The sequence below is a fragment of the Amorphotheca resinae genome, assembly GCF_003019875.1.
Source record: "Amorphotheca resinae ATCC 22711 unplaced genomic scaffold M430scaffold_3, whole genome shotgun sequence".
Classification (NCBI taxonomy): Eukaryota; Fungi; Ascomycota; class Leotiomycetes; order Helotiales; family Amorphothecaceae; genus Amorphotheca; species Amorphotheca resinae.
This window is the reverse complement of record NW_020194473.1, coordinates 1,162,602-1,189,622: the sequence shown is the minus strand read 5'-3', so window position 1 is coordinate 1,189,622 and position 27,021 is coordinate 1,162,602. Positions and strand designations below refer to the sequence as shown.

At 50.3% G+C, this 27,021-nt stretch overlaps 9 protein-coding genes across 9 annotated transcripts; 4 read left to right on the top strand and 5 right to left on the bottom strand.

Moving 5' to 3' along the window:
• Positions 1–38: 38 nt before the first annotated feature.
• On the bottom strand, positions 39–2,080 carry M430DRAFT_64761 (hypothetical protein; the record flags this gene model as incomplete). Its single annotated transcript, XM_024869129.1, has 11 exons — positions 1,754–2,080; positions 1,637–1,695; positions 1,468–1,586; positions 1,351–1,413; positions 1,271–1,295; positions 1,107–1,218; positions 954–1,006; positions 883–902; positions 514–834; positions 249–408; positions 39–70 (listed from the first exon to the last, which is right to left on the bottom strand). Exons 1-11 carry the CDS (start codon positions 1,876–1,878, stop codon positions 39–41), a joined length of 1,089 nt encoding a protein of 362 aa, XP_024723142.1. The 5' UTR covers positions 1,879–2,080.
• A 358-nt stretch (positions 2,081–2,438) lies between these two features.
• Positions 2,439–4,249, top strand: M430DRAFT_135657 (hypothetical protein). The gene is made up of 6 exons (XM_024862415.1): positions 2,439–2,667; positions 2,727–2,909; positions 2,970–3,020; positions 3,083–3,679; positions 3,733–3,926; positions 3,987–4,249. Exons 1-6 carry the CDS (start codon positions 2,574–2,576, stop codon positions 4,128–4,130), a joined length of 1,263 nt encoding a protein of 420 aa, XP_024723141.1. The 5' UTR covers positions 2,439–2,573; the 3' UTR covers positions 4,131–4,249.
• Positions 4,250–4,692: 443 nt separating this feature from the next.
• Positions 4,693–9,480, bottom strand: M430DRAFT_213079 (hypothetical protein). The gene is made up of 11 exons (XM_024864492.1): positions 9,117–9,480; positions 8,984–9,063; positions 8,900–8,930; positions 8,711–8,843; positions 7,784–8,317; positions 7,133–7,728; positions 7,022–7,061; positions 6,860–6,972; positions 6,211–6,799; positions 5,190–6,152; positions 4,693–5,131 (listed from the first exon to the last, which is right to left on the bottom strand). The coding sequence occupies exons 1-11, from the start codon at positions 9,336–9,338 to the stop codon at positions 4,869–4,871; spliced, it is 3,564 nt and encodes a 1,187-aa protein (XP_024723140.1). The 5' UTR covers positions 9,339–9,480; the 3' UTR covers positions 4,693–4,868.
• A 997-nt stretch (positions 9,481–10,477) lies between these two features.
• On the bottom strand, positions 10,478–11,722 carry M430DRAFT_26027 (hypothetical protein; the record flags this gene model as incomplete). The annotated part of the gene is made up of 2 exons (XM_024865331.1): positions 10,478–10,557; positions 10,609–11,722. 2 exons carry the CDS (start codon positions 11,720–11,722, stop codon positions 10,478–10,480), a joined length of 1,194 nt encoding a protein of 397 aa, XP_024723139.1.
• A 1,986-nt stretch (positions 11,723–13,708) lies between these two features.
• On the bottom strand, positions 13,709–15,481 carry M430DRAFT_116908 (hypothetical protein). The gene is made up of 4 exons (XM_024861653.1): positions 15,268–15,481; positions 14,677–15,194; positions 13,877–14,602; positions 13,709–13,814 (listed from the first exon to the last, which is right to left on the bottom strand). Exons 1-4 carry the CDS (start codon positions 15,428–15,430, stop codon positions 13,725–13,727), a joined length of 1,497 nt encoding a protein of 498 aa, XP_024723138.1. The 5' UTR covers positions 15,431–15,481; the 3' UTR covers positions 13,709–13,724.
• A 1,542-nt stretch (positions 15,482–17,023) lies between these two features.
• On the top strand, positions 17,024–18,241 carry M430DRAFT_80408 (hypothetical protein; the record flags this gene model as incomplete). Its single annotated transcript, XM_024869594.1, has 1 exon — positions 17,024–18,241. A coding segment is annotated over one exon (1,218 nt), but the record flags the coding sequence as incomplete, so codon positions are not given.
• A 670-nt stretch (positions 18,242–18,911) lies between these two features.
• M430DRAFT_26023 (hypothetical protein) lies at positions 18,912–20,634 on the bottom strand (the record flags this gene model as incomplete). Its single annotated transcript, XM_024865330.1, has 4 exons — positions 18,912–19,458; positions 19,514–19,666; positions 19,734–19,913; positions 20,000–20,634. The coding sequence occupies 4 exons, from the start codon at positions 20,632–20,634 to the stop codon at positions 18,912–18,914; spliced, it is 1,515 nt and encodes a 504-aa protein (XP_024723136.1).
• Positions 20,635–21,799: 1,165 nt separating this feature from the next.
• M430DRAFT_33676 (hypothetical protein) lies at positions 21,800–23,874 on the top strand. The gene is made up of 5 exons (XM_024866414.1): positions 21,800–22,398; positions 22,476–22,590; positions 22,649–23,356; positions 23,410–23,508; positions 23,566–23,874. The coding sequence occupies exons 1-5, from the start codon at positions 22,104–22,106 to the stop codon at positions 23,639–23,641; spliced, it is 1,293 nt and encodes a 430-aa protein (XP_024723135.1). The 5' UTR covers positions 21,800–22,103; the 3' UTR covers positions 23,642–23,874.
• Positions 23,875–24,249: 375 nt separating this feature from the next.
• Positions 24,250–26,972, top strand: M430DRAFT_17015 (hypothetical protein; the record flags this gene model as incomplete). The annotated part of the gene is made up of 4 exons (XM_024863582.1): positions 24,250–25,367; positions 25,414–26,109; positions 26,162–26,658; positions 26,734–26,972. 4 exons carry the CDS (start codon positions 24,250–24,252, stop codon positions 26,970–26,972), a joined length of 2,550 nt encoding a protein of 849 aa, XP_024723134.1.
• Between the last annotated feature and the right edge of the window lie 49 nt (positions 26,973–27,021).

Below are 27,021 nucleotides of genomic sequence, written 5' to 3'. Positions count from 1 at the left end.
CCCCTCTCGACATTACATTCCGTGCCTTGTGCCCGGACCTATTGGAGGTCAAGTACCACTCTCCCTTGCACTGGATCATGGAAAGTCAGTGACTGCCTGCTCAGGGCTGAGAGAAAGGGGCTTTGGAACCTGTTTCATGCGTTGCAAGGCAACTCCACTCCAGAACACTTATTCCGTGAGCGAAATATGCCCTATTACTCGTGAAACAGTCCGGGATAGGGAGCAAGTTGGTTTCCGGGGGGTCTTACTCTTTCCTTCTGACATCTCATGGAAGACATCTGTCAGCTCCTCCAACTTCCTCACTTTCAGATGGGTCTTCACGATGCCGCGAGCGGCCATATCGAGAACCTCCAAAGCCTCTCGCTGGTTCCCTACAGCCGAACCTTTGATATTCCATTCCTGTGTAACCTAAGTTTGCCGGAGAAGTCAGCTTCAGCTACTTGCGGGCCACTGTACCAAATACCAATGAAAGAACAAAGAAAGAAAGCTCTGGCATGCATCGCCACTACCTACCAAGACAGCAGGGAATGCCTTTTCAATAGGTTTCGAATCGCCTTCAGGCATACCAACGCAAACCAGTGTTCCTCCAAACCTCAGGAAGTCAAGTGCCTGAGCATAGGCACGGTTCGCAGCAGTGCACACAATGACAGCTGAGGCTCCGAGGCCGCCAGTAACTTTTTTCACTTCTGCAGCAAGTGTCTTGTCATCAAATTTCGTAATATCGAGGAAGACCTCGGCACCACATTCTTTGACAAGATTCTCTTTGCTACCATGATCGATACCAATGATACGGTAGGCCATCCCTCGAGCTCCAATCTGGGTGGCAAGATGTCCCTGTCTTCTGCATTAGTGAGGAGAGGCTTAGAATGAGGGGCTGATTACAAGTCCTCCACCAGCGCCAGCTATTACATGTCAGCCAGTTCAGCTTTTATATCAGGCACAGATGACTATACAAATGACTACCCATTGTCCACTCTTAGCATCACATTTGCGCAAGGCAGAATATCTAAAGAATGTCGTCAGCTTCGGCTAATTCATGCGGCCCCTTTTTTGACCCGCAGGCCCCTTTTGGGCAGTGCTATTGTGGCTGTAATTTCGACACTCACGTTGTAACTCCTGCGCAAAGCATTGGCGCAGCATCTTGAGAGCTCAAGCCATCCGGAATTGGAGTAACATAGTTCGCTGGCGCAAGGGCGTACTCTTGAAACGTTCCCGGATCTATAAGTCGTTCAGCAGATGTTCCACACCATCAGACTGCGAGTCAGCTTACAGTAATACCCCGAGATCTTTTGGTTCTACGTTTGCAAGGCCTATTAGCTATACTGAAAAAGCGAGAATTCCGTCACTCACAAAGCAGACACCGTCTTTCCCCTCAAGACAAGGAGCACACGCTCCGCAGGCATATGCGACCCACTAATCGACTCTTAGCTTTCTTGCTACATCTGCCTCTTCGTCGGGTATACTGGCCTTGATGCCAACTCGATCACCCACTTTGACTCGACCGTTCTCACTTCCGGGGCCAAGCTTGTGGATGATCCCGATCCCTTCATGCCCCCCTACTTGTGTCGGCGGAACCATCATTGGAACTGCAGAAAAAGTTACAATCTCCCTTTAAGAGTGGACGGCTGGAACATACGCCCTCGCCATGAGTTTTCCATGACTCCCATATCGGAATGGCAGACGCCAGAGTGTGTTCTGGAATCGCAAGCCGTCAGCAGCTACAAAAGCAGCCGGTGGGACGCACAATACTCACAGTCGAACAAGCACATCTCCTGGTCCTGGCTCGGGAGTCTCAACCTCCACGATCTTAGTGGAGATAGTACCTGGCTTGTCATATACAGCCGCCCTGTGCGTCTTGGGGATATCGTACACCAACATTGTCGTTGCGGCTGCTAAGGTTACTACAGGAGTAATGATTTGTGCAATAGGGATGGGAACTGATGGGTTATAAAGACAAGATGGAACGGCCTCATATTTATACCTCTCTTGACGGAGCCGACCACGAGGGCGGATCTCCCCAGAAGAATGCGGGATACCCCCCACCCCCGCACTTCTGGGGTATAAGATGGGAGAAGTTCTCCCGAGGTCTTATCCCCGAGCCGTGCATCGAGGCGGGGTCGTTATCAGTATATACGAGGTTGGTTTGTAAGGCAAGGATTTACGGTTGCTCAGGATAAGTAGGTAGGTATGCACAAACCCATTCTCATTCCCATTGGTGTTTCCGGCATCAAATGTCATGTGACCGTCAATCACATGTCTCCGTCACGGTCCAGGTGAATTATCACGTGACTGTTGATATATGACGTACTTGTCGAAGTACGTCAGCGAGAGGAAAGGACTCGATTGAAGAGGGTCTAGAGAGACTTTATATACACAAACGCAAGGATATGATGTGACCTGTCTCCACGTGACAGTACATTACTGGGTACTCAGGCACTGCCCCCCATCTTCACTCGGAGGCGTCGGAATGTTTGCTTTCTCTTATTTATTGTTGTTCCTCCTTGGCTGCTCTGTTGTAAATGATAATTTGAAATAACCTTCCTCCAGCTATATAGTTCTTTTTCTCGTCAAAAATGTCTTCCTCAATGAACAAGCAGCAGCCCCAGTCTGTCCACGGCACCCAAGAGCAGCGCAGATATGGCGCCTTTCAGAACAAGATATACCGAGGCCCGTTTCACAACCTAATAGCTCTCAATTCCCCGTAGCTAACTTCCATCTCTGTTTAGATGGGTTGCTCCATCAGCAGTTCCCCCTCGTCACTACAGACCCCAATAAGCTAGAAGAGCAAGCCAAAAGCAAACTGCCGCCAACGTCCTATAATTATGTGGCGGGGGGAGCTGGAGAAAAAGCAACTATGGACGCCAATCGTTTGGCATTCAGGCAGTGGAAAATGGTGCCTCGCATGTTGAGTGGGTTCCGCTGTATTTGGTGGTATTTTTCTGAAGGAGCGTTTGCTGATATAAATCAAGGACCCACGACACAGCGAGATTTGAGAATAAAGCTGTTCGGCGAGACATATGGTAATCCAGCCACCAAACCTACCATCTACAGCGGAAGCGAGAATCTGACTCGAAGATTGCAGAGAGTCCAGTTCTCATGGCTCCAGTAGGAGTCCAAACCATCTTCCACGAAGACAAAGAAACAGGTCTCGCGGAAGTCTGTTCCGAAATCGGTGTTCCGTATATCCTCTCGACGGCGTCGAGCTCCTCGATCGAGGAGGTTGCAAAGGCCAATGGCAACGGCCCGAGATGGTATCAACTTTACTGGCCACAAGATGACGATATCACCATCTCCCTTCTGAACCGAGCCAAGGCCAACGGTTATACAGCACTAGTGGTAACGCTCGATACCTGGGCATTGGCGTGGCGACCTGCGGATCTGGATGGCGCTTACATCCCCTTCATAAAAGGCGTGGGAAACCGAACAGGCTTCACAGACCCGGTATTTCGTGAGAAGTTTGCGAAGAAATACGGCGGAACCCCTGAGGACAAGGTTCAGCAAGCGAGTGAGGAATGGGTTGGCGAAGTCTTCTCTGGTGCGGCTCATACCTGGGATCAGCTTGCCCTCTTGAAGAAGCACTGGGATGGACCGATTATCCTGAAGGGAATCCAACATCCGGAAGATGCGAAGCTAGCTGTCAAACATGGATGCGACGGCATTATTGTCAGCAACCACGGCGGTTCGTATTCTCTATTTCGAGCTCAGCTAAGGGCCCTTCTAACACATCTATAGGTCGACAGTTAGACGGCGCCGTCGGATCTCTAGAGATGCTGCCCGAGATTGTGGAAGCAGTGGGGGATAAACTGACCGTTATCTTTGATAGTGGCATTCGAACCGGGGTTGATATCATCAAGGCATTAGCCCTGGGAGCCAAGGCTGTCCTCATTGGTCGACCTGCAATCTACGGTTTAGCAGTGGGAGGGAAGGTACGTCCAGTCCGATGATCAAGAGTGCTCGCGTCCACGTGCTAATAACACCGTGTGCAGCATGGAGCAAAGCAGGTCTTGCAAGGCATCTTAGCAGATCTCGACCAATCCATGGGCCTGGCTGGGATCCAAAATATCGCGGGTTGTAACCACTCCATGATTCGGAGGGTGCAATATGGAGGAGATCTGAAGACTTCGAACTAGATAAAGCGGGAGAGACAGAAGAGAGAGAGATATGACTTTTGCCCTAAGTGGCAGTTTATGAACGTAGAGATGACTTGAAGACATAGCTATAAATAATGAATGAATGAATGATCAGAATGAATGATACGCTTAATACTTGTGTTGAAGGGTCTATCCAGCTTGAGATCATGCTATCCTCAGTCGAAAGATGACTTTCATCTCAGGAATTTCATATCCCCGCATTCTCAGCATAGGAAAAAGGAAAAGAATGTATATCTTATTTCAAACACAAATTCTGCATCGTTCAACCGTTTATCCATCCATTCAGCAACTGATCAAAGCACCTCGTTAACATCAGGAGGCCTCTCAAATATCCCCATTATCATAAATATGCGGATCACCTCCTGAAGCATATAACTTCCTATCTGCTTCAACATTCTCGGTAATTTCTCAGGTGTTATCCAAAAGTGCCCCGCATACCTAGGTATGTATGACTCGGTGATGGGGCTCCGTCTTGATCGTCTAGGATTTATTCAACCCCAGATTCGGAACTGAACACTAAGCCCCGGATATGTCGTGTAGAACAACCATCGTACTGCACGACTAGATAGGTCCTGAGATGCGACTAGGATCAACATCGGTATCGGAATCATCTCTCGAGGCGGGGTTCTTGACTAAATAGGTTAATTGTGAACTTGCAGTTCGTGAATTCCTAATAGGAGGGGCCACCGCCCCGCCATTTTAGGATTCAAGACCGCTTCAACAACGCTCACCCTTCCTCTTGGTCTCCCAATCAGAAAGAAATTTCTTTAGGTAAGATAATGACATCGGTTTAGTGACGAAATGGTCCATGCCACATTCAAACGCCCGCTCCTCATCTTGATTAGTAACCTGGCCCGTCAAGGCAATGATGAATGCGGGAAGCGAGGGGGTCACTGATCCCTGAGCCTTGTTCCGCAGCCTTTCGAATTTCCGGATGCGTCTCGTGCTTTCGAAGCCATCACAGACCGGCATTGAGAGATCTAGAGGCGGTTAGCGGGAGCTGAATGTTGTGAGAGGGATAGGGAGGTGGATAATTACCCATGAAGATAAGATCAAATCCATTCTCGTGGGATTCCGAAATCTTGGCAGCTTCTAAGCCATTCTCAGCACGTCGAATGTTAGTGTAGCCTAGCTTCTGCAAATATGCTTGCAAGATGTTCAGGTTGATGCTATTATCGTCCACACATAGGATGTGTGGTTGCCCTGGTCTGGTAGCCTCTGTTTTGGATTGCTGGGAAACAGGAGACGGTCTGTCCTTGTCGGCTCGATCATCGATAGGATTTGCAGCTGTCGGACTAGGTCCTTTAGGTGACTCCTGCTTTGACTCTGAGCGTTGTTGGGATAATTTCTCAGGAGATTTTGCGATTACCCCGTATGAAACTGCGGCTTCGCTAATACCGGGAGACACAGATGTCTTGGATGAAAAAGAGGGTTTCCGAGGTAGACTGATGAATCCCTCTGATAGACTCCGCGTCAGAGGCTTTGTAGCAGTGGGCTTATAAGCCCACGCATTAAGCAGGCCTGTTGCAAGCCTGGATGGTCCAAAAGGCTTTAGGACATCCTCGGTGCGTGCCGGTAGTAATTTATTTGTGACGGGAGTACTGCGAAGAACCACGATACGCAAGGGAAGAGGAGGATCTCTGAAGTTTGAGATGAGCCTCTCCAATGCATCCTCGTCAACGATGACAAAGTCCGCATGAGAGAAGTCCGTGGTGACTTTCATGTTAAACCACTGGACGATATATAATCGGAGGGATTCTCCGAGCAGAGTGGTAGACCCAAGTTCAGGGCCATACAAAGACACCGTCTTGTTGGCACATTGCGCTCGTAATAAGGATGGTGATGGATCCGGAGAGGGTCGACCGGCCTTGGGGGATCTTGGCTGTGCCCTCTTGAGTGGAACGGTCACCGAGACTTCTGTCCCTTTGTCAATTTCGCTTTCTATCGAGATTTCTCCCCCAATATTCTGCATAATCTTCTTGACTGTGCTTAATCCGAGGCCTATTCAAACGGTCAACTGCCTACTCTGGATAGGAAACGAACAACTGGGGATTTCTACCTGTACCAGGAGCCAGTATTGATTCCTGGCTAAAAGGTGAGTAAAGTTTGTTGCGGAGGAAGCTTTCCGATATACCAATGCCGGTATCAGAAACTACCATGGTGAGATAATGCCACTTTTCTTTCTTGTTTGCTTGTTCGACGAGTGGTCCTATTTCGAGACTGATTCTGACATGGCCAGCGTGGGTGTATTTTAAGCTATTTCCCAGTAGGTTCATAAGGACACGTTGAACGGCCCCGGGGGGGCACGAAAAATTCCAATCTCCCGGAGCTATATCGAGGATGACGGTGACGTGCTGGTGTTGGACAGAATCAGTTTCAAAGGTTTGGTATAGATCGTAGATGCCAGCCGCGTCTGATTTTCTGCGTAGCTTCTGGATACCTGTATTCCTCTCATCCAGGGGGTTGCCCGCGCAGACAGTGGTAACGACGGCTTCGTAGATGCTGGCAACATCTACATCTGAAAATAACCCCACTAGAGGCGTATTTTCTAACCCGGAATTTATTTTAGGCAAGTTGGACCTCAATCCGCTGCGCGCTCTTTCTTGCTTCTGCTTTGTCTCAGGCAGATGGTGATGCAATTTATTGACCTATGCAAAATAAGCATATCCCCGCAACGTGGGGCTGTGGACAAAGAACAGAAGACTCACCTTGCTGTAGTCTAGAATATTGGACACTGTATTGAGTAGGGTTTGTCCGCAACTTTTGATGGTTTCACAAAGTCCTCTCTGTGAACTGTTTAATTCCGATTCCGACAGAAGTTCTTTTGACAAATTAGCATATGCTGGGCAAATCAGGGAGTTGTAACCTGCCTGTTGACGCTAAAATGCCATGTAATGGGGACCGGAACTCCTGTAATAAAAATGTAAGCACTCGATATCACTAGAAGATCAACGGTAATCCTTTCGTCAATGGAAACTTACATGGGAGATGCTCGATAGAAAATCTCCTTTCTGGCGATCTGACAATGCTACAGAGACCCTGTCCCACTCCACGGCGACGTTGTTGAGAAAGGCCCGAGCGAAAGCGACCTCGATTTCTGTTGTGAACACAGGGATTTCGTGGAATGATACAGCAAAGCATGCACAAATGCAATGAGAGGTTGTCGGATCAATAATAGGGGCATAGAGAACTTGTCGTACCCCTGGAAAGCAGGCAGTAAGAGCGTCACCCTCCACCGCAGAAGAGAGCTTTTGCCGAGGGGATCCGTCCGTTTCACTGTCTGATTCAGTGGAGCTGTTCCCGTCTAATGCTAATGGGGCCTCTTCGACAGAAATCATGCTCCCCGTTGAATCAAACGACCATAGATGCCCTTGAGGGTATTTCTTTATAATTCGCCTCACGATATTGATGCCTAAATTACCGAACTCGTTTGAGCGCGTACAAGTTTGGCTTGTGGTCGAGCATTTTTCAGTAGAGAAGCTGAGAATATCTGCCCCTGGAATGTTTATTGCTTTGTTTTGTTGCAGTTGTGCTGGGGCCTTCACCTGCTCTTCCGATACGGGGACATCCTTCGAGGCTGCCATTAATTAACACGAAATCTTCGTGGTTCTGATTTGGTTTTGATAACTTACCAGGTTGCACAGCTCCAGTCCTTGTGTCGAAGAAGACAGTAACATGGACATTCAAAGACTCTCGAAGTAGATTCGAACCCCTTGCAAGAACTTCTGCATGCGATTGACTCACGCGATTCAAACCAACACCAGAATCTCTTCTGGACCGTCGTTGCGGAGCTGGTGAGTGATGGTCATATGACGACGAAGCCTCCGGTGCTGCGAGATCCTTGGAAGGCGCAAAGTACTTTTCAGAATTCTGATGCTCGTCGATCTGTCTTGCATGAGCCCGGGTGGTCCCCGTATCTGCACTACGCAGGGACTTCCATTCCGAAGGAATGCGTTGTCTCCCTTCAGTAAAAGCAGCTAGGCCCTTGGACATTGTCGTTACCCGTTTCTGTTCTTCGGATTCCCGCTGCATATCCAGATACTGCATCACATTCGAAGCCATAAGGCCAAGGAAATCGATCTCGGATTGTGCTAATTCTTCTCCTCTTGGGTGTTCATCGAGGATAGATAAGCATCCGATGCGGTACCCTTCTCGTGTTACCAAGGCTAGAAAATCAAGGAGTCAGTAAATTCCTCAATAGGGGGGAAGTGGCTATGGAGCTCGATTCATGAGTTGCAAAACGCGCTTACTCCTAAGACAGGGTCTTAGTAGCCACGAATGTTAGATACCACCGTAATCGGAATATAGGATATCAACTACTGGATTCATCCTGGTGAGTGACTGCGAGGGAGCCAATCAAAGTTGTCCCACGGAGTAGGTCCCAGCACATTTCAGATCCGCTTGATTACCAGAAGAGAGCAGGTAATTAAGAACGGCGAGTATAAAACATGGTCAACCACCGAAGTAGATCCAAGTATTGATATCCCATATCCTGATTCTCGTAGTAATTCATGAATCATCTGGGGAGAGAGAAAATCGTGCTCGCTGGGCATTCTTACGGGTGCTGGCATAGAATCTTAAATGCGGAGCTTCCTCGACGTATGACAGATTCCGGAACTCTGAATGTTCCATGAGATCGAGAACACAGTAGCAAGCATATCCTTGTTCGGGTGTAGATGTATTGATCGCATGCTAAAGCCAATTAGCTGTAGTTCGAATGACATCTTGGTAACGAATAGGTCCAGTACCGTGCATAATATATCCCTCTGAGCGGTATGCCTAGAAACGTTTGAGCTTCGCCATGACATGCAGGAATCAAGTAGTCAACTAACCCATAAGAATTCATCCATAACCTATCAGAATCACCAATATTCCACAGCTCGAGGTCTTGCGTGGATTCTGCTAAGATATACTTGACGATCTCCAGTCAATATATCAGTCTTTTGCATCCCGAGCACTGCTTACCTGAAGACGCCGGCCCACGAGGCTGATGATCGCCCTCTGTACGCCTAATTTCAGAGTGACGAGCTGTGCGAAGGAGGTCAAAGTGGTGTCGGGCCTGGGCCTGTTCGAGGGAGGATTTCCTCGAGAATGATCATCTTCGTTCCCTACGGTGCCGGTAAGAGCGAGATACCTATGGACGTGAGTGAGCCGGGGCCGTTCGCCTTCACCATAGGCAGTCGCCATGATGGAAGGGTGGCGTATAAGCGTTTCTAGGGGTGAAGCAGTGAGATGGATCGTCCGCCATAAAGAAAGCGCATCTCTAAGACCACGACAGGAGTAATATCAAGAATAGTGATAGTAACAGGGACGTTGTATGTAACGAGGAAACGGATAGTTGCGGACGTACTGAGCCAAGACCATAAGGCCTAGGTCGTCGTCATCCTCAACTGGCGAGGACCTCCACACGCTAGAAAGATAACAACGGGAGTTCGATTCAAAATCAGCCAGTACCTGTCTACCGTATGAGTATCAGGTCGTGGTGGCGAGGTCGGTACCTGTTGCTCTCCTATATGTAGGTATGCATAGCGTGCCTGGCCTGTTTAATACAACGTCACTAACCAGGCTACCCACTGCCGTACCCTCCGGTGGGTATGCTTGTCCCCATTTCGATAGCCGCTTAACTCTCGGATAGAAAAAGTGACATTTAGTCTGTCCCTCCGAAGGTTCCTGGGTGTTGGTGGTCATAGAAATAGGTAAGTTCGGATTTAATGGTTGCGTATACGTCAATTAAAAATCGACTCGGGGTTAGGACAGGGCCCAACAACCTCCAGTTACACCAACCTTAATTTAACCCGAAGGCTTCTAAAAATCTTTACCATGCTCGTTCATCGGACATCCGTGATCGTAGCAATATTTTCACGATGTCGCATCTAAGAACTTTATGTGGTTCGGCGACGCCCAATTTCTGCATGCACTGCCAGTCAGCATCAGTGATCTGGGATATTGGGATATTGGGATAGCCTCGCACCATGGAGTAAGGAAAAGAGAAAATGATTGCTCGGCCTTTGTCAGTTTTGTCAAATCGCAATACGTCTCAGACCCGGATTAGTACTTAAGAACTTGGCGCAGCTATCGCCCAAAAGGAGCTTCCTAAGATGATTAACATCCGACCGTTTGAGTTCGGTGACTCAGAAAAGGATCACAAAATCAGTGCTTCACAAGTGCGGGAGTGATGGCGATTTTAAATGTCATGTTATGGTAGGTATGTAGAAAGGGTATTAACGAACGCTTTGATTTTCTTTCCCCAACGCCACGCGAAAATGCACCCCGCGCGAAAACTCCTGCCAGCTAACGCCTTTAGATCAATACTCCCTCGTGAAATCTCAAATTACCCTCCCTCTCGGACTTGTGGTCTTTGAGGGGGTTGGCGAGTACTCTAGCGAGTTGCCTCTGTACACATAGGCTATTGTATTATCAGCACTAGGTCCTATATATATCAGGGCTAAACACTTACGTTGACCCTTCTGTAAACCAGCCAGCCCGCTCTTCTCCATCATATCACTGAAGGTGGTCTGATGACTTGTTCTTGTATTCCTGCTTGGACCTGCTAACCCGTTTTCCCTCAATGCACTCGCTGTGTCGCCATCCGCAAAAATATTGATATCCTCGTAACTGGGCTCCCGTTGCAATATTGGAGTGACCGGTCGCCCACGCTCCTGCACCATTGGTCTATTTACCTTCAACGAAGCCGGAGTTGGAACCGGCGGCACACCTGGCGGGCTCGATCTGGGTGTCGCATCAATGTTCGACCTGCTAAACAGAGAACGAACACGTTGCACGCTGGCGTGTCGAGACACGGTAGTACCTGCATCCGTCGATGGTGACTGCGTTTGCTTGCGCAAGAAATCGCTGCGCATATCACTTTGAGGCTGGGGTTCTGATATGTTTCCAAAGGAGGAGCCGCTGTTTCGACGAGATGCCTTACGTCGATGGGCACCGATGAGACAAATGATTGTGATTGTTAGGAGCATGCCGAGGATGAGACCCGGAAAGAACCCGACTAGGACGGCGGCAGCGGGAAATTTATTGGAAGATTCTGTGGCGTGAAGAGTTGCATTTCCCGCAGGCGTTATTGTAGAGGAAGAGGAGGTGGCTGCAGAGCTGGATGATGCGGCTGTAGCAGATGATGAGGAAGATGTAGAAGAATCTGGCGCGGTATCCTGGTTGGCGTTGATCACACAGTTATTGTCCGAATTGCAAGAGTATCCAAACGGACAGCATCCAGTGCCACATGTAGGTAGTGTCCCTGTGAGTGCCGTTGTCATGAGCGAGATGTCTGGATGCGCTGTGGCATTTTGCTGTGTGATATCACATGTTATGGATTTGATTACCGAACAGGAGCTTCCAGACGGGCAGCATAATACCGTGGTGTTGGCGGCGAGTACCACGCAATCCGAAGAAGGCCCGCAACAGAAATTGGACGGTAGTCCAGCTTGACTACATTGTGTATATGCGGGATCGCCGCAAGTGGAGGCCCGCTCGAAGAGGTCCGGCGAAGACTGTGCCGCAGTAGAAGTCGCCAGACAGACTGTCGTGAGCAGGACGTTAGATGCTCGGGTTCGTCTCATCATGCCACGGGATCGTCAAAGGGTCTTTTTGTCGTCGAGCCCTGGTGTTTCTCTTCACGTACTCGTGGCAGCTGCAGATATAGTCGCAGAGGGATTCTGGAATTAAAAGGTATAATGAACAGTATAGAATCAGACGAGAAAGATCAAGAAGTAACTAATTATGAATCCGAAGAATCTTGATGACCGTGAAATGACTCCGGAGAATAAGAAATATATGGGGGAATTATTCAATAAAGAAACTTCTTTCGAGTCTTACCAAACAAGAGACAACGACTCGTCCAGAAACGGCGTACCGGCTTTCATATTCGCCATCATCTTCTCCTTTGTTCCCGACCTCACCACTCCACCTCACCATTTTCGTCATCAGGCTCGAGCGCGCCCCATGGCGGCGGTAACAGATGCTCCAAAGAGCAGCATCGCTCCCGCAAGGCGGTCTTCGCGCATCGACCATGTACCTTCGAATAGCTTTCGGGTGCTAGAATAGCTACCGCCGCTCTACCGGCAGTAGCTCGAGGGAACCGAATATCCACTGGTCGTGGAAGAGCGCGTTGTGGGGACCAGGAAGGTGAGGCAGTGCAGTCTCTCCTACCCTCTGACTCTTGTCATTGAGAGGTTGTAAAGCGCCTAGAGGTGATCCTGTCGCTTCCAATTTGTTGTGTTGAGACGAATGGGAGGGTGCGCGATTGGCCAGGAGGATTTTGCCGCCAGCTTTGACGCGCGATTGGATGACAACTAACCGTACCAGAGGCCAACAGACAAAAGGAAAGGGTCACATGAGATAACTGGGCGGAGACTTTGTACGAGGTACAGTATGTGAAGACTTGGATGAGTGGCCACTGGTCACAGTGTAGAAGAGATGATCTGAGCTGAAGATAATTAAAGTAAAAAGACGCCTAATAACACAGGCACCACATCGCTACAGGCAGTAAGGTACCATCTCGTCAGCCTTGTGGAGTTGGCTATTACCTAAGGTATTAGATAAGTAAGGCTGCAGCCTCATATCCGCTGTAAATTTTCAGAATCAGAAAAGTGTCGTCCAAAACTGCGACGTGCAACAAAACTTTCCACCCTGTTATATCTCACTCCCACCACCTCGCACAGATATTCTAAATAGCTCATATTGATGCCCCAGTATAGGGCTTTTCATTTCTACTACTTTTATTCATATCTGAGAGCAAAGGTTTTGGTGTGCAAGTGCGAGTTTGGCGCTAGTGGAGGCGCTAACAGGGGGGGGGTTGCCGGCAGAAGCTTTATCCGCCCTGGAACTCTGCCCCCTCCATTCCAAATCGAGGTATTACTGCTCTCGAAATATCATCTTCTACTGTATTAAGAGCACACGTTCTCCCCTGGCCTACGAAGAGCAATCCTGTGCCATCGTATTGCTATCCCACTGGGAGAATCAAGAGGAGTGGCTGTGCGTTATTGCCAAATGGAGAAATTGAGAGTTATAACTTGTACATCGGTACATTACCCGCAGAATCGCAGTTGTCTCTAGGTGATGCTGATTCCTGAACGTCCGCCCGAATGTCCTCACAGTCAATAGCATATAGATCCCGATTCAACGTTGCGCAAATCTCATTCGTAAGGGCCACTACCGAGCCTCCCGCCCCACTCCTTCCGGAACTTAGATCAACATCCTACAGTACTGAATAAGTATATTGTAATTTCTAGGGACTCTTCACATATCGTTAGTTCTTAAAAGTATAGAAGATCTAGGGGTCTAGTAATCAATTACATATTTTATTCTTCTTAGAAAAAAAGAAAAGAAAAAGGGGGATCAAGCATGGCCGAATCGAGACATCAACATGATGTGACTGTTTGACCAACAGGATCCTCTCCTCTGCGAGAGAATCTCCCAAGTTACAAATAGAGTTACAAGGGTATATATATAAGGTAGCAGAGCTAGCCAGGGTACATCTATCTCCAACAAACAAGCTAATTCAAGTCCCGGCCTGGGGAAATTATGAACGCAACGCCCAATCAATTATTACACAATGTGCAGCTATTCCTTCTTCGGCTCATGATACTCCGGCTGCGTTTCCACATCAATCGGTCTCATCTGTGCCGCCTCCAGGACTTCCATATTGATATGCTGCGGAGAGGAAAGTCAGCCCAAGCACGGGAGGAAGAGAAGAGAAGAGAGGGGATGCATACCGGTCCGGTGAAAGTCTTATTCTTGCCCCCATACCAAAAGATGGCAATGATAAGAGCAACACCTGCCACAACTACACTGACATAGTTCATGTCATTGACCTCTGCCGGTAAGTATGTTGGGAGGCAGAAGAGAACAGTATACAGAGAGACCCAGGCAACGCAGAAAATATTGCATGCTGGGCCAAACCATTTGCCCAGGTTAAACTGCCGGTTCGCGGGGAGGACCTTGTCGCGGCCCCGCCAGAGTAGGATGCCTTGCGGGATAGCATAAGTGATGTTGAGGGACAAGATGGACATGGAAATAAAGCTGTTGAAGGCAGTGGTAGATCCAACATAGATAGCGCCGTAGCAGATGATGAAGACAGATGAAGCAATGGTAGCATTAGCGGGCATTTGCAGTTTTGGGTGAACCTTCGCCAATAAGGAAGAGAAGGGGAGGCCATTGTCGCGGGCGAAAGCCCAGGTGACTCGGCCGGTTGCGGCGGTGGCACTAACGATGGAGCCAAAGTAGACTACGAGGAACCAAAAGCCGAGGAAGGTAGAGCCGGATTTGTTTCTCAGGGCTTGCTGGAAGATGGTGAGGATTGGAAGGACGCTGTCCTCAGCGGCCGCTAGGTCGTTGCTCGAGAACATGAAAGCGAGCGTCCAGGGGACGACAGTGGTGACGCCCATGATCAGACTGAGCATCATGGTTCTGGGAACTCCTTTGCCAGGGTTGGGAAGTTCCTGAAATCTCGTCAGCTATGATATCCTCCATTATAGAGACTTGGGTTGGTTGTGTAGAATATGGATAAACTCACCTCGGCAAGGTGCGAGGCGCCATCCGTCGCAATGAACGCATACATGCTGGTCCCAATTCCCAGAAGGAACGCTATACCGTCACCCCAGCCAGTCACGTTGGTCACGTCTGTGAAAACAACATGACCAGGCTGCTTCGTCTCACTCGTTGCAAGAACTGTGACGAAGAACACGAGACATCCAGTGACACTGATGATGAAAAACATGATTTCCGTCTTGGGCAGCGCTTTTGGAAACAAAACGACCACTACAGTAGCCAGAATCTGAAACAGGATGTACAGCAGGTAGATCTGCCACTGCTTGGCGGTATAATCCGGGTGCCAGAACGTCGCCAAAGCACCCACAATCTGAGCGTTGACGATAGTGGCCGATGCGGTGAAGAGACAGTAGGCTACGACGCTTAGCCATCCCATCATAAATGCTACCGGCGCCCGGGTCTTTTCAGTGGAAATCATGAATGCAAAATGATATTGGCCGCCCGTTGAAGGGAAAGCAGACGAGAGTTCCGCCAATCCGGTAGCTGTTACGGGGTTCATCGTGTTAGTTACTGTGAGGCAGACAGAAATTACACACGAGGAGCTGGGTGCACTCACTGATGACCGAACAAGCAAAGGCAGCGATCAAAAGACCCCAAAAAACTCCCGGTCCACCACCAGCGGCCAGGGGATAGGGAAAGGTCGCGCCGTAGCCAATCCATGAACTGGTCAGCAGAAAGGCAATGGCGAGTGTCGACAGGGTGGAGAACTGCCTGGGCATTTCTCCAGTGTGGCCTTGGGCGCGAAGCTCGAGCTCATCGGCGGAGAGGCCATGGTCCGCGCAGACCGCAGCCTCTGTCGACCGCTTCCTCACCGACGCAGGAGTGGAGTCACTCATGTTGAAGTGATGGAGAAGTGAAGGTGAAAAAATGAAGCATGAATACTTGACCGCATGTGGTCCCAGGGACCAAGAGGAGGTTATACATAAAGCTCACCTTATCTGCATCGCATGCTCTATTACTCCATGCTCTGGAGCTTATCCCACGAGTATCAGTACTAGACCGTAGATTAGATGGGGTGCACATGGCTCCGGTCTACTCCATCGACGCCCCCAGAATGCTAAGATAATAAGAATAAGATAAGTCCGCGTACTGGGCACACAGGTACCTGACAGTCTTCATCGGTGGCACCGGTATATTTGAAGTGTCCGGGAAAGCCGCAGGTCTGATTGGGTGAGAAGGCCAGAGCCGCATGATAAGGGGGGAAAGAGGAGAGCCGGTGCTGGGAAACTGGGGGTCGGCTGTCCTAAAACGATGGGATAAGCGACCCGATATTTCTAAAACGACAATTGGGAGCGATCCGAAGATTAGCCGCGATGCTACTATCCGCCGTGACGGCCGACCGCCACACCGGCGTGACAGGGCGAGGCATCATAAGGCATCATAAGGCACGACACGGGGTATCAGCCTTATCAGGACGCCACCGTCGCCTCTCCACATGCCAGGGGACCCAGGTGGTTCGAATTGAGACAGCTGTTATTGGCTTGTCGCAGTTCAAACGTACAGAGGTATGTACACCTACCGAGCATCTTTATGTACATCGGCACTCCAAGATTCCCAGCTTGGCGACGTCACATGCTTCGGCGGCTAAAGTTTCGAATACCGTGGCTCAGTCACATACCGGCTTGCCTCACAGGCGACTCACGATGCTTTACTTACAATGTATTGCTTTCCCCCGTATTTGGAATTTTTGCCTCTAGGAGATTCAAATTCTGCAGTAGTTGATTAATTCATTGGTCGAAACCTTCATTCGAATATCAGCGCTGGATCTCCAATGCGGCTGCCACTCGCTTGGGGAAAGCCGCATCGACCACATATGGTAAGCGTTGGCTCGAGGCTAGAACGTGCTTGAGGTTCCAGATGGTGAGGCTTAGCGCTTCTTATCTCCACCCCCGGCTTGTCCGATAAGCGCTTATCTCCACTCGTGGGATGATCGATAAGACCACACCCCAACACTCCGCATGAAGTTATCCATATTTCACATCTCGCATTGCATAACTTGTCCGCCGTTGATAACGTATCGGCCGCAGGACGACCAATGCTACTCCTCTAGCAGTTATGTAAGGTAGACAAGATGAGAAGATGTAGTAGACGTGCACATATCTAATGGTGATATCGAATACTGTCTCTCGAGTTGAGAGCCTTCACCTGTTCGAGTCTTCAAGAACCGAGCATCTTGCCTACCCCTGAGCCCTAGTGTTCTTGAGTGTGCAGTTATGTTGCCCCTCGTTTATTCATCTGCCATCATACTCCCCTTCATCGGGGTAGTAGCAGGCATCATCTATGTCTTCTACAAGTCGTGGGCATTGAAAGACATTCCTGGTCCCTTCATCACCCGGTTCTCCAAACTCCCTCTTCTGTACAAAACCATTACCTTGAACCGCACTAGATACATCCACGACTTGCACCAGAAGTATGGCCCCATTGTTCGCCTGGCCCCTGATGAGATCTCCGTCAACGACCCACCGTCCGTGGGCCCAGTCTACAACTACGAGAAGACGCACTTCTACAATGCCTTTGAGGCCTTTGGAGCCAAGAACATGTTCAGCACTCCAGACCGGAGGAACCACAGCGGCAGGAGAAAGAACCTAGGCGCCGAATACACCAGGACGTATATCCTGCGGCCAGAGCACCTGTCCGTCATCTACGACCGAGCTCGACAGATGATGGCTTCGATCAAGGACAACTCCACTGTCGACGTCTTCTACCTTTTCAACTACCTCGCCCAAGACGTGATCTCTGGATTCTTCTTTGGTGACAAGAACGGCAGCCACCTTCTCCTCGGTGAAGACACCTCCGTCTTCAACTCCTGGCACAGACGCCGCCATACCTTCCACTGGCTCGCCGAACTCCCCAATGTCACGCAGCTCATCTACCGCACCGGCCTCGCCCGCTTAATTCCCGGTTTCCAAATTGCCGTCCGGGGTGAGCGCGAAGTCAACGAGATGATCGTCAAATGGATAGACAGATGCGACCCTGACAAAGCCCATCTTCTCACCAAGCTCGTCTCCACCGGCATGCCACGCCCAGAAATCGCCGCCGAAGTCATGGACCACATGGGAGCGGGTCATGAAACTACCGGAACGACGTTGACTTTCATGATTGACCACCTGTCCAAGAACCCCGAGCAGCAAGCGAAGCTCCACGCCGAACTGCAGAACGTCGACCTCAATGACTTCGCTGCTGTTGACAAGCTGCCCTACCTCCACGGCGTCGTGCTCGAGACTCTGCGTCTGTACTCATCCATCCCGGCCTCTGAACCCCGTGTTATCCCCGTCGGCGGCGCCCGCATTCTCGACAAGAACATCCCTGCTGGTACCGTCATCTCCGCCCAGCCATACTCGATGCACCGCGAACCAGCCTACTTCCAGGCGCCACTTGCCTTCATCCCTGAGCGCTGGAACAACCCGACGCCGGAGGCGAAGACGGCATGGATGGCGTTTGGAAAGGGTACCCGAGGCTGCATTGGCCAGAACATCGCGATGGTGACGATCAAGGTAGCGGTCAGCCATCTGTACAAGACCTTCGAGACGAAGAAACCGGCGGTGTTGCCGCCGAACGAGGATATGGAGTTCAAGGATTACTATATGATTACGCCGAAGGGGGATACTTGCTCAATTGAATTCCACAAGGTTGCATGAGGCGGCTCGAAAAATGGTTGCCATGAGCGAAATGTATGAGCGAAATGTACTTTATGATTGAAGACTTCCATAAGTTCCATTGTCAATGTTAGAAATCGTACGTCTCGCTTATTAACCTCGCTTATTTCAGGGGTTCGCGTGAGTTTTCTTGTAGACCCGATGTGCTGAGCGTCCCATTCTTTAGACGACATGATTACTCGAAGCACTTTCCTTTTGGAAAAACCAGTCTCTGTACTATTGAGACTTTGCATGATCCTCGGGGCGATCCGCTTTCTGTACTGGGCTAACTAAAGTCTGACGGGATCGACCAAGGTTTCTCCGCGGTGACATTCAACTACTCCGTAAAGCTTATCTAGTCGCAGCAAACATTGATCTACTAACGCAGCGTACAAGCCGAGCAAGTAGTAATACGGCTATTCATCAGATCCCCTGCTCTTTTCGAATCTCATCATGATATATACATAATACACCATCTAATCGCCTGCCCATAAACAGAATATACCTCACTCATGACTATCAGATACCATGCCAAATTCAATCTTTCCACTTGTCATCCTCCCCTTCAAACTTCGACTTTTTCCTTCTCATCCGTGTCCTTATCCCAAAACATGTCAATGCTCTCCCCCTTCACTGAAGCATTAAACCACTGATACCACTCAACCGGTTTCCCGGGCCTCGCGCCCTTCAGCACATCTCTCAGCGCCACCCGTTCTGTCGCCAGGTAAAGCTCCGTCGTTGCCAAATTCCGCGCGATGCACATTCTCGGGCCCGCTCCGAACGCAAACCAATAGCGGCTTCCCTGCTCCGTCCAGTGCTCGTCGCCTTCGAACCAGCGCTCAGGAATGAATGAGAAGGGGTCTGGGAACGCAACGGGGTTGAAGTGCAGCTCGTAGGCGGAGACCCCAACCCAGGCGCCGGCCGGGAATGTGGTGTTCTTGAAGACCCAGCCTCCCTTGGGCACGATACGCGGCGGTCGGCTGGGGTTGGCCATGCTGATTCGGAGGCATTCCTTTACACAGGCGGAAAGGTAAGGGAGGGATTGAGCGTCGAGCTTTTGGTCAGCTGGGGCATGGTCGTTGGCTAGGATTTCGGCCCGGAGTCTTTGGTACCTGGATTTCGTTAGAGTTGGTGGTTATTGTGGAGTGGACCATGGAGAGCACGTACTTGGAGGGGTGCATGGCTAGGTAGCGGCACATGGAAGCAACGTTGTGGCCGGTGGAGTCGGTTCCGGCAAAGATAAGGTCTTTGCATTGTGCCTTGAGTTCATCCCTAGTCAGGCCGATTGCCATGAGGCGGCCGGGGTAGTTCAAAGCTCCCCTGCACACAAGTGGGGTTAGTCCGAGTCCAATGGTGCTTCTGGCATATATGCTAGGGATAAACGTACTTTGGAGTGCTGTCAACAAGGTTACTGACGTATTTGTCGACTACTTCCATGGATAAGTCCGTCCGTTCGTGATTCGTAAACTTGTCAACCGACCACTCGAACAGGTGGAACAGAGTGCTGGGCAAATAGAAAATCCGTCCGACGGCAACAAATGCGTCTACAAAAGAGGACACCGACAATCTGTGGGGAAATTAGCATATACATGTAGAGGGAGGCAAAATCAGGAGAAGTTGAATAACTGTGTTGAGGGGAAATTTGAGACTAACCGTTGTGCCTTCTCTGAGGTGCCATTATAGTTCTCGTGGAATAAATGGGTTGTCATCCCATCAACAGCCAAAGCTCGCCCGGTGTTCAGCACATTGACTGGCTTTCCTGTCCTCTTACTCTCCTCCGCCTCTTCGCGCAACCTCTCCACCATGCGATCGACACACCCATAAAGCGCCTCCTGGTTATCCCGAATGCTTTTTGTGGAAAACATGGACACAATTGCCTTTGCCCGCGGCGCTCTGTAGTCCATATCTGTGGTTGAGAAGATGGTCTTATGCCCGTCGATGTCGAAGTTAGCATAGTTGGGCGTCTTCTTAAACCCGCCTTTGGCCACGTAGATGGGTTGTACAGCGTCGATGTCGCTGATATCAACTTCATTTGGAGAAACTCGTACAATTGGGCCGTACTTTGCATGCATCCGGTTGGTGCAGGTGATCTCATCGCCGAAGTAGATATGGTAGTAGAGCCAGAAGTTGGTGATTTTCGGGAGAATAGGCCCAGGAATGTGTGACAGAGGGTGGAAGTAGATGCGGTAAATGCTGCGAAGTATGAGGAAAGAGAGGGAGGCAAGAAGAAGAACATTTACAGGTCCAACGAGGCGTATGCTCTCAAGGATCACTTCGAAGACCGCCATGGTTGCAGCACCGTTTGCACGTGACCCGTTAATGCCAAGCACCGTTAGGGATACAACGTAGTTGCTGGTATTTTAATTTCTGAAAGCGGGAACGTCGAAGACATAACAGTGAAGTCTGTTCTAGTGGTAATATCATGTACTGTTAAACAGTGCCACGTCCAGTTGTCCGCCAGGTACTGTGGAGAGGTGGACTGCGCGGCCGATCACGATAACGATAGCGTCGGCCGATACATTAAGGTAGTGATATTAGTAACGATGGGGATGGCCGACAGTGGGGGAGAAGAGCGATAGCCGACTGTCCTTGGGATCTAGGCGTTCTGGAAGGCTATTAATATAACTTCCAACACAAGATGGTATTAGTAACGTATGGAAGTGTATGTGAAAGCCATCTATACCTAGGTGTTGGGCGTTGTAGTAGTGGCATCTGTCAAGTGTCAAGGCCCAACAGGCTGGTGTTTCTTGCAAGGCTCCCATGCACTATGGGGTGTACTTTGTACTTCTAACGTATTGTGCAACTCCATGTAAATCGGGGAGTTCATTGGAGGTAGATACAAGTATACGGTAGCTGACTTCAACTCCTTTGAAGTATCTTACCTATTACCTTAGGTGCCATAGGTATCCTCACGTGGACAATTCAATCACGTGGTTCCCACATCATTATCTTGAGAATAGAATACACCTACCTAGAGGTATTGTAAAAGATTCAAAAAGACTAGCCTAGATTGCTCAGCTCAATGTTGGCACTTGGGACAAGATAGGAGTTTCTCAATAACTTTTGAGATTCGCTGCAGTGTCACTTGACTGGCTGTCCAAGACCACGGGACTCGACGGTCCAGCATTTGCCGCGATAATTGCTAGTGTGCAGATTAAGACAAGGGAACACCTTATGGCGAGGGAATATCTTCAATTACGACTAGCAATTACAGTATCCATCGCAAGGTCCAAGACCGTCATGTAGCGAAGAAACCATTCGTATCTAACCGTACAAAACCTTAATTCGCCCCGCCTTATTAAGCTCGCCTCTCAATCGGGCGGTCGGGATATCGGTCGCCGTCACGTTGGCCGTCCGCGCCGGGAATGGCGCTTGATTGGGCGTCGCCCAGTTCGATCCCGAGGAGGGCCGCATGGAGCCGCAACGGGCATCAATCGCACACACAGAAACCCCACGAGGCTGGCCATCAGCGGCAAGATCCACAATGGCCGCGTTGTCTACCGCCCTGCGCTCCGTAGATGGTATGATGTCCATCAGCAGAGAGAGCCTTTTGGGTTAGGCGTTGTCGGCATCTGCGTTCTTCTCCCACTGTCGCCCTTCTTGTTCCTTGTTCGTTCTTTTCTTTGGAGGTTACCCGCTCAGGTCAACTGACATTGATTTTTCCTTGCAGCAGCACAGTGCTGCTTAGCATCGTTGTAACTGCTCGGCACTAAGAACCTGCTTCTTCTCGTCCTCGTTTTTCCAGCTTCCTTTCACGATGGCGCCTGAACCACAGATTCCGCGAATCAATGAGCAACGGCTCTGGGACAATATCATGGAGACCGCCAAGTTTGGCGCCCTTGAGACTGTCGAGGGCGGCATGAATCGCTTGAGTCTGAACATGGATGACAAGCAGGTTCGAGATTGGTTCGTGGCGAGGGCAACAGAGCTCGGGTGCGCAGTTCGAGTTGATGCGATGGGCAACATCTTTGCTACCTGGAGTGGGCCAGGAAATGATAGGTCAGATCTGCCACCTATCGGCATGGGCAGCCATCTAGATACCCAACCCTTGGGTAAGTTAAGCTTATATTTGCAGCTTGCTCGTGTTTGTGCGTTGATGTCGTTGTACGTACTGACGATGGGGGTTTAGGTGGGCGATTTGATGGCATACTCGGCGTTCTTTCGGCGTTAGAAGTCATTCAAACTGTTAAGGAAAGTGGACTTAGGTTAAACCGACCTATCGCAGCTATTGACTGGACAAATGAGTACGTTCTCCGAGTACTTACCTACAGTCGTCTCTCCCCTTTGCTGACCCCGTGACAGGGAGGGCGCTCGTTTCCCAGCGATGTGCTCTGGCTCGAGTGTATGGGCAAATGCCAGGGACCTGAGCGATTTGCACAACCTCGCATCCCTCACCGAACCCTTGGAAACCATGAAGTCAGAATTGGAAAAGATCTCGTACCTCGGCGAAACCGAATGTTCATATAAGGCTAACCCGCTGGCCGGACACTTCGAGCTCCACATCGAGCAGGCAACCCACCTGGAAGAGACCAAGAAACACATCGGTATTGTCTCTGGCGTTCAAGGGATGCGGTGGTATGAGGTTAATATCATCGGAAGGGAAGGACATGCGGGTAGCACGCCCATGAATGTGCGGAAGGATGCTATGGTCGCTGCTGCCAAGATGATTCTCCATGTTGAGCAAATAGCACGGAAGAATGAAGGCTTTGGTACAGTGGGTTTCCTCAAGGCGGGTTCGGATGCGCCGAACACAATAGTTGGTGAAGTGCGCTTGATGATCGATCTCCGGCATCCAAGCGAGCAAGTCCTAGATGAGATCGAGAGTGGATTCAAAGCTTTCTTATGCTCCTTGGAATCTGAGACGAAAGGCTTAAGGACGACAATAAAGAGGTCCTGGGAGAATGCCGCCGTGAAATTTGATCAAGATGCAGTGGCCTGCGTTGCCTATGCTGCCGAGTCAGTTTGTGGCGATTCGCAGACCGTCATGACAAGTTGCGCTGCACATGACAGGTAGTGAACGTTGATTATAGACTCTTGATCAGAGCGTGGCTGACGATAAGCAGTGCCGAAACTGCCAAGGTTGTTCCGACAGCCATGATCTTCATACCAAGTCGAGACGGAATTAGTCATAATCCGAAGGAATATTCCACTCCAGCTCAATGGTACGTTGCGCCACACCTGCCGCACGGTTTGCAGAAATGTCCTAACTGATAACGCAGCGCGGAGGGGGCACAGGTGTTGCTAGAGAGTGTGTTGAAATACGACGCTTTACTGTTACAGAAAGCAGCAAGTTGAAGTGGATGCAATGGCGATTTAACGGATGATTATGGAAGGCGAAAGGTTTTCAAATATTAACTGGGCCCGAATATATATACAGCAAGACATGTGGTCTACTGTCTAGATCCACGGCAGATATTGAACTGGGTGCATTGAATTAGGTAGATTGAACTAGTCGATTGCGATGGTTGCCAGATATCTATTAGAGAGGGAGACAGAGAGAGATAAAGATATTCATGCGTACCTTACCTACCTTGTATAAATACTTCTTTGCTTCTAAGAGTGAAGGGATCCGACACAACCAGTAGAGTTCCTGGTCATATCGGAATCGTCGTCCATCTCTAGTAATAGTGAAGTAACCCGATATAACCAGTAAAATTCCAGGTTTCGTCGGACTCGTCGTAGGTATCAGAGTGGGGCGATTCGACGTTTCCACCAATCAGAACATTGCCGGGCTTTAGCCATGCCCTTTCACGTGCCCGACCAGACACAGTCCTGAACGTCGTTGAAGCCTCACTCGACGGTAGATGAGTCTGTTGTGCTGGGAGGAGTCCTGTATGATCATCGTCCCTACGAGCAAACGTCGATTTTGATGCGTACACGAAGACCGGCTTCTGAGAGACCCAATGGCGTCCTTGCCCGCCGAACCCCAAGCCCCCAACTCGCGGCCATATCGATCGAAGCGGGCAAGGCCATGTGATCTCTGCCGCTCGCGCAAGGTCTGCTGTCGCATACAGACCGTGCCGCCTTGCATGTTATGCGAAAAGGTGGGCGTGGAATGCACCTTCATCGAGCGGCCATCAAAGCGCCAGAAGCTGTGGGACTCCAGGACTCCAGGGAACCTCAACACCGCAACACCGGGAGCCGCGGCTTACGCCAATGCAGACTTCTCGCGGGGCCAAGCATCTCAGACCGAGAGCAATGTAATGGAAGCTCAGGAACTGTCGGCCGGCATATCTCATGATGTTCCTACACAGGCACTTGATATGTCGAATCATGGCCCAGGCGACGCCGTTGACTCTTCACTCTTCCCAGTACTTGACGAGCACGGCTTAGATATCAACCAACTAGACAGTGACTATTCTCCAAACGGCGGCGACGCGCAGGGCGATTTTTCAAATTTACTTTCAGAGGCCGATAGAGCCTATTTCTGGGATTCCCTCGGCGGTAATTTCCTGAATCTGATGCCTAATGGTGTCCATGATACGATGGAACCCGGAGAGGACGGCGAGGCAGAAAATACGACCTTCACTGAGGCAGGCCAGCAATCGAAGTCGTATCCTGCTTATTTCCCGAGAGTCATTGAGAGGAACGTCACTCCTGTCGTCAACTCTCTTGACGACAGATCTGGAACGAATGCCCAGTATTTTGGGCTTTCCGGAGAGTCAGATCCATACTTATTGAGACACTACCGTTATGATGCTCAAGGAGAGTTTCGGTTCTTCAAGCTCACCTTCCGGAAAGCTGCAGATGATATAGAGACGGACTCTGAACGGGTTCCGCAACAGCCGCACCCCACTGAAGCAGGCCTAGCAGGTGCAATCCCTAATGACGAGCAGCAGGAGCAGCAGCTTCCTAATTACACACCAAACCAGATCCCGGTGCACTTCAAGATCTCAGCCGATGAGCTCGCGGCTGACATCAAGGAGGAAACCGTTGTTCGGCCGGGAGTTTCGTCAGAAACGGTGAGGAAAGAACTTTATGAATTAGTAAAGGTCGAGGACGGAGTTAGATTAATAGGCTTGTAAGTTCCCTTGAAAGATGCTTGAGCAAGATTCTTACGACGAAAGGTTCCTGAAATACGTATTCCCATCATTTCCGGCCATCTCACGCTCACAGCTTGGGATCACGCCGGCCAAACCGATCCCCTCTGTCAGCAGCCTGGAGAAGGTTCCCACCCACCTTCTGGCTGCTGTATATGCATCTTCATTGATCTTCTGTCCTTATGATGACCGGCTGTGCGTTTCAAACGTCTACACCCGGCCATCTGCAGCCAAGATCTGGCGAATAGCGTACGAAGAGATCCTGCGCGAGATTCACACCCCGCACCTATCAGTTGTGCAAGCCGCACTGCTGTATCTACACAAACCACCGACTGGAGCAGCCAGTGCAGCTTCAGATACGCCCTTTCATTGGTCGTTCATGGGGATCATCATGGGGCTGTCTTCGAGTCTCGCTCTGCATCTCGACTGCCATGATTGGATGATCCCGGCTTGGGAGAAGAGGTTGAGGCGGAGGCTCTGGTGGATGATATACGTCGAGGAAAAGTGGCGCAGTTTACTCGGAGGCTTTCCGACCCTGATTAATAGTGATCAATGGGACGTCTCAGAGTTGACAGAACACGATTTCCTCATCGATGAAGGCATAGGGACGGGCGTGCCAGACACCAACCAAGGCAGCGGAAACGAAGATTTAGAACTTGGTGTCCGATTTCGCCACCTTGCGAAATTATCACTGATCGTCGAGGATGTCCATCGATCATTCTAGTAAGTTATCCCATCCTCCAAGATGCCAACATACGATACTAATCCACCCAAGCACACTCCGCGCAGCCCGCCTCCTATCCCGAGACTTCCACCTCTCCATAACCACCGCGCAACCGCTCCGGCACCGTTTAAAAGCCTGGTACTCGATGCTCCCGGCCTCGCTCCAGATCCGCAACCGCTCGATCCCCGAGGATCTCAGCTGCGCGACCATGGATTCCAATTCCGCCCTCCACCTCGCCTACCTGTCTCTCGAGATCCTTCTCTACCGCGCCCTCCTCCGGCCCCTGGGCCGCCGCCGCGCTCAAGTACCACCCGTCTCCAAAACCAACCCGACAGATCGCGCACCCGGCCAAAACGCGCTCAACAACAACAACGCCTCCCCGCCAGCTTTCCACCACGAAGCAGATGCGCCTATCGAAGGCGTCCCGTTCGGCGAGATGCACGAGGCGGCCGAAGCCGTCATCCTAGCTGCTGAGAACTGCGCTAAGATCGTGACCAGTTTCGCGGCTAGTCTCGACTCTCGCGATTTCGCCGGCTTTTGGTATTCCTGTAAATTCCTCCCCCCTCCCCCCTTTTTCCCCCCCTTTTCTTCCCTCCACTAACCACCAGAAATAAAAAAAACAGGGTCCCGTGTAGGATTCGCCACCATGTCCAACTTCGCCATGCTCCTCCTGGTCCAAGCGCCCACGGCCCAGCACGCCCAAGATTCCAAAGCCATCCTGGATACCTGGCGCCGCACGCTACGGATCCAGAGCAAGAGCTTTGAGCAGATGAATTTAGGATTGCTGAGGCTGGATGCCGTGCATTGGAGTGGTGCTGAGCAGTTGTTTGTTGTGGATCGTCATGTTTTGGATGTTTTGTGAGTTTTGAGTTGAGTGAGTGAGTGAGGGGAAGGAAGGGGGGGGGGGGGGG

Bases quoted from the DNA above. Each gene is read 5' to 3' on its own strand.
- M430DRAFT_33676 (XM_024866414.1), top strand. From the start codon at position 22,104: ATGGCGCCTGAACCACAGATTCCGCGAATCAATGAGCAACGGCTCTGG. The intron at 22,591-22,648 runs GTACGTTCTCCG...ACCCCGTGACAG, and splicing joins GCTATTGACTGGACAAATGA to GGAGGGCGCTCGTTTCCCAG. The intron at 23,357-23,409 runs GTAGTGAACGTT...GACGATAAGCAG, and splicing joins AGTTGCGCTGCACATGACAG to TGCCGAAACTGCCAAGGTTG.
- M430DRAFT_116908 (XM_024861653.1), bottom strand. From the start codon at position 15,430: ATGCCCAGGCAGTTCTCCACCCTGTCGACACTCGCCATTGCCTTTCTG. The intron at 15,195-15,267 runs GTGAGTGCACCC...ACCCCGTAACAG, and splicing joins CTTTGCTTGTTCGGTCATCA to CTACCGGATTGGCGGAACTC. The intron at 14,603-14,676 runs GTGAGTTTATCC...ACGAGATTTCAG, and splicing joins GCGCCTCGCACCTTGCCGAG to GAACTTCCCAACCCTGGCAA.
- M430DRAFT_213079 (XM_024864492.1), bottom strand. From the start codon at position 9,338: ATGGCGACTGCCTATGGTGAAGGCGAACGGCCCCGGCTCACTCACGTC. The intron at 8,844-8,899 runs GTACTGGACCTA...AATTGGCTTTAG, and splicing joins AGAGGGATATATTATGCACG to CATGCGATCAATACATCTAC. The intron at 6,973-7,021 runs GCAGGTTACAAC...ATTTGTCAAAAG, and splicing joins TGGCATTTTAGCGTCAACAG to AACTTCTGTCGGAATCGGAA.
- M430DRAFT_135657 (XM_024862415.1), top strand. From the start codon at position 2,574: ATGTCTTCCTCAATGAACAAGCAGCAGCCCCAGTCTGTCCACGGCACC. The intron at 2,668-2,726 runs GCCCGTTTCACA...ATCTCTGTTTAG, and splicing joins TCAGAACAAGATATACCGAG to ATGGGTTGCTCCATCAGCAG. The intron at 2,910-2,969 runs GTGGGTTCCGCT...ATATAAATCAAG, and splicing joins AATGGTGCCTCGCATGTTGA to GACCCACGACACAGCGAGAT.